Genomic DNA, 4,632 nt, shown 5'->3' with positions numbered 1-4,632 from the left:
CTGGACCCCTGGGTCTGAGGGAGGAGGGGCTGGGGGCCCGGACCCCTGGGTCTGAGGGAGGAGGGCCGGGGGCCAGGACTCCGGGGTCTGAGGGAGGAGGGGCTGGGGGCTGGACCCCTGGGTCTGAGGGAGGAGGGCCGGGGGCCAGGACTCCAGGGTCTGAGGGAGGAGGGGCCGGGGGTCAGGATCCCTGGGTCTGAGGGAGGAGGGGCTGGGGCCAGGACTCCGGGGTCCCACAGCAGGAAGGTGTAGAGGAATCCTATATCCCTGATGTCCGCTCTTGTCCCCTCAGCTCCGCTTTGACCCCGCAGCCTGCAGCTTCCGGGAACTGCTTCTGGAGGATGGGTACAACATCTACCACTCCGAGACCCTGGGACTCCCACTTCGCCTGCCCCCCAACAACTCCGGGAACTGGGACTCGGCCTCCCAGGGACCTGCCCGCTTCCTGCCCCTGCCAGGCCTGCTTCTGGCACCCCCAGAGCCTCCAGGGATCCAGGCCCCCGAGCCCCCCGACGTGGGCTCCTCGGACCCCCTGAGCATGGTGGGGCCTTCACAGGGCCGAAGCCCCAGCTACGCGTCCTGAAGCCATGGGCCGTTTATTTATTGGGTTATTTGTTATTTATCTTATTTATTTTTTAACTTTTCTTACTTGCTTAATAAAGAGTCTGAGAGGAGGATCAGAGTGAGTCTGTGTGAGTGTTTGAGGGAGGAAATGGGATCTGCTTCCTGGTCTCCCATTGATCCCAAGACCCCCGACCCCTGTTGACAGGAGGCCGTGGGAAGGCACCAGCCCGCCCCCCGGGCCTCAGTTTTCTGCTCTGTTCGGGTGCCCCCAGGGACTCGACTATCCCTGCCCTTTGATGAGAGAAGGCTTGTTAGCCTCCCAACCCCCACCCCTGCCCACCCTCAGCTTGTGCTATGGAACTGTTTTTCTGAACTACCTCAATCACAGGGGGGACATTGAAACGAAGACACTGCAGACCTATAGCCTCATGGGAGATGTAGTTTTCTGGGTCCACTTAACACTAGGGATGTAGGGGTGTAATGGTGCTAGATGGGACTCGGGTCCTGAGGGATCAGAAAGCTGGGCATCTGGACACCCGCGTCCCAGGAAAACATAAGAGGAACCTGGAACCCTGTTCCCAGGGAGGGACTGAAGGATGGGAGTCTGGTTCTCAGGAAGAGGACTTGAGGATCGGAATCCATCCATCTGGCTGGATGGACTTGGAGTGTAAAGACTGTCACAGAATTCAATGCCAGTGAGCGAGTTGCCCGTTCTTCCTCCCTGCCCCACAATCTAGAGTTCCATGTTGTTCTCTGAGTGATTTCCTAACTCTCCAGATTCATGGTCAACACCTGATGGGTCCCAGGTGTCTGACTCACTACCACAGCATCTCGAGAGTCCTGGGCTTGGGTCCTTTATTTAAAAAAAAAAAAATTAACATTTATTCACCTTTGAGAGACAGAGTGTGAATGGGGGAGGGGGAGAGAGAGAGGGAAACAGAATCCAAAGCAGGCTCCAGGTTCTGAGCTGTCAGCACAGAGCCCGGCACAGGGCCCTACACGGGGCTCGAACTCACAAACCATGAGATCGCGACCTCAGCAGAAACCAAGAGTCAAACCCTTAACGCACTGAGCCACCCAGGCGCCCCAGGACCCTTCATTTTAATTCCAAGTTCAAATGCGAGGAATATCTCAGTGGAGAGGGAAGATAAGCGTAGGTCCCAGCAGGTCCCAGGATTCCATGCCTGGAGGAAACGAAGCTCTCCGTATCCCGGGGCAAGTGTGGCTTTCCACTCTGGTGGCACTAGGCTGGCTCCGGCAGGGAAAGCGTTGTCATCGGAAGCAGAGTCCGAAATGCCACAAAACTCACCAGGAAGAGTCCTTTCGTGGCTGGGGGTAACTTCACGTGGGGTGTAAGTTCCTTGTCAGAGGAGTCCATGTGACTGGAAAGTCCCCCCACAGCGGGGGAGCAGCGAGCGGCGCGGGCAACTGCCCTGACCACTTCGCCTCCCACCCCACCTGCAAGCTGGCCACCATCTTGGAGAACAAGGACCTGGCGGAACTGGGCGCGAAGAAGACGTACTGGAATGGGGGAGGGTCATAAGATAGACACCCAGAGAGAGGAAGTGAGAGACCCAGGAGGAGGAGAAGAGGGACGAACATGGGGCTCAGTTGTAGGGGGGGGAAGTCAGTGATGCCGAGCGAGGGGCGGAAGAACAGGGAAGCCAGACAGAGAGACTACGAAACTGCAAAATGCATTAAACAAGCAAGCTCCTCTCACCCCACCTCAGGACGTTAACTTCCAATCGTGTGGTCTCTCTTTTCCACTAGAAGCAGGATAGTGTCAAAAATAAAACAGAAAGGGTGGGGAGGGGCTCCTGAGTGGCTCAGAATCCGAAGCAGGCTCCGGGCTCTGAGCTGTCAGCCCAATGCAGGGCTTGAACCCACGGACCATGAGATCATGACCTGAGCCAAAGTCGGACACTTAGCCGACTGAGCCACCCTGGCGCCCCTAAATTACCCTCTTTTTATAAGGACACGAGTCATATCAGGTTTAGGACTTGGTCTTGATCCAGGGCGATCTCATCTTAATTTGATTACATCGACAAATACCCTCTTTCCAAATGAGGTGACATTCACAGGTTCCAACTGAACATGAATCTCCAGGGGATGCTGTTGACCTTGGTGCACACCTCTGCAGTCTGGTCTTGCTCACCTGTCAGTACGTTTAGGAGGGGTGTGGGCCAGGAGGGCTCTCCTGGACTCAGAGTTCTTAAAGTTCACACTTTGTTCTTTCCATACAGTATTGAAGGATATATGGGGCGCCTGGGTGGCTCAGTCGGTTAAGCGTCCAACTTCGGCTCAGGTCATGATCTCGTGGTTGGCGAGTTTGAGCCCCGCGTCGGGCTCTGTGGTGACAGCTCGGAGCCCAGAACCTGCTTCAGATTCTGTGACTCCCTCTCTCTTTGTTCTTCCCTTGGTTGCACTCTCTCTCTCAAAAATAAATAAAGATTTAAAAAAAAATTTTTAAAAAGAATATAACATCTTAGGGACTCCTGGCTGGCTCACTCGGAGGAGCGTGCGACTCTTGATCTTGGGGTTATGGGTTTGAGCCCCACTTTGGTATAGAGATTACTTAAAAATAAAGTCTTTAGGGCTCCTGGGTGGCTCAGTGGGTGGAGCGTCTGAATTTGGCTCAGGTCATGTTCACACGGCTGGTGAGTTCGGGCTGGTGAGTTCGAGCCCTCTAATCNCCCTACCCTATTTGTACCCTCTCTCTCTCAAAAATGAATAAACATTTAAAAAGTAATAAAATATTTAAATCAATCAGTCAAACAAAATATAACCTGTTAGTATATCCACTTCTCCAAAATTTCGTAGAAAGATCTACCTCTGTTTCCTCCCCTACCAGTACCCGAAGCTTCTCTCTCCTTTACTCCCAGAGTTCCTGCCAAAATCAGTGTAAGGGTTTTCCTTACACTGACTTTCACAAGAATCGAGCTTAGTCCAAGTCCTAAAAAGAAAAGATAATTATGAAACCTGCTATAGGTGTTCAGAATTACTACAATGGCAATCATATGATGATATGTAAACGTATCAAATTAAGATGCTTCTGCATCTTAAATTTATACAATGGTGTATGTCAAATATGAGCAGGGGAAGGGGAGAGGGAGAGGGAGAGAGAGTGAATCCCAAGCAGGCCCCTCCCTGTCAGCGATTCGGGGCTCGAACCCACGAACTAACTGTGGGATCGTGACCTGAGCCAAAACCGAGAGTCAGATGCTTAACCGACTGAGCCACCAAGGTGCCCCATAAGTTTATTTTATTTTGGAGAGAGAGCTTGCACGTGCAAGCAGGGGAGGGGCAGAGAGAGAAGGAGAGAGAATTCCAAGCAGGGGGCTCGATTCCAGGACCCTGGGATCGTGACCTGAGCCGAGATCAGAGATCAAGAGTCAGATGAGGTGCCCCCAGAGGGAAAGTTCCCGTCTCGTAAGTTTCCTTTTCTCCCTGTGCGGGTACTGGTTTGGCCCCAGTCACTTGTACTTGAGGGGTTTGTGGGGCTCCGTGATCGGCTGGTTTTGTGCGAAACGTTGGTGAGCTTCTGTTATCATAGTTGCTCTACGTGGGTCTGTTTTTGTTGTTATTGTGGGGGTACGGGGCAAGGGGTGAGGGCGCAGGTGGGGGTTGGGAAGAGGAAGCCACTTACGCCGCCTAACCTGAACCCAGTAGGGAAGGAGGAAATATTTTCCTATCAGGAGACCTTCTGCAAAACAACCAGCCTTGGGTCTCTAGAAAAAGTCAAGGTTAAGAAGGACAAAGCCCCGGAGGAAATGCTCATATTAATGGATGCCAGAGGCAGTGTTCTGAGCAATCAGGTGACATCCCGGTGGTGAGGAAGACACTTGATGAAATTTGAATGAGTTCAGTGCATTAGACAATAGTAATTGATCCGTGGGAAATTTTCTGATTTTGATGATTGCATTGTGGTTATTCAAAAGAACGCCCTTGTTCTCAGCAAATACAAATACACACTGAAGTACTTAGGGACAAAAGGTCGTGGTATCTCTAGTGTTTTCTCAAATGTTTCTGGAAATGTAAATATATAATAATACAGAGAGATAGCGACCG

At 52.2% G+C, this 4,632-nt stretch overlaps 1 protein-coding gene across 1 annotated transcript in view; it reads left to right on the top strand.

Moving 5' to 3' along the window:
- FGF21 (fibroblast growth factor 21) overlaps nt 1–677 on the top strand; it is a 2,013-nt gene extending 1,336 nt beyond the window's left edge. Inside the window, exon 3 of the mRNA XM_077747107.1 lies at nt 293–677. Within this exon, the coding sequence (XP_077603233.1) occupies nt 293–583 (291 nt within the window). The 3' untranslated portion in view covers nt 584–677. The remainder of the gene's footprint in view (nt 1–292) is intronic.
- Nucleotides 678–4,632: the final 3,955 nt, after the last annotated feature.

The sequence above is a fragment of the Crocuta crocuta genome, unplaced genomic scaffold, assembly GCF_008692635.1.
Source record: "Crocuta crocuta isolate KB4526 unplaced genomic scaffold, BGI_CrCroc_1.0 scaffold334, whole genome shotgun sequence".
Lineage (NCBI taxonomy): Eukaryota > Metazoa > Chordata > Mammalia > Carnivora > Hyaenidae > Crocuta > Crocuta crocuta.
Note: the sequence above shows the minus strand (reverse complement) of the source record. Positions and strands in the feature narration are given on the sequence as shown.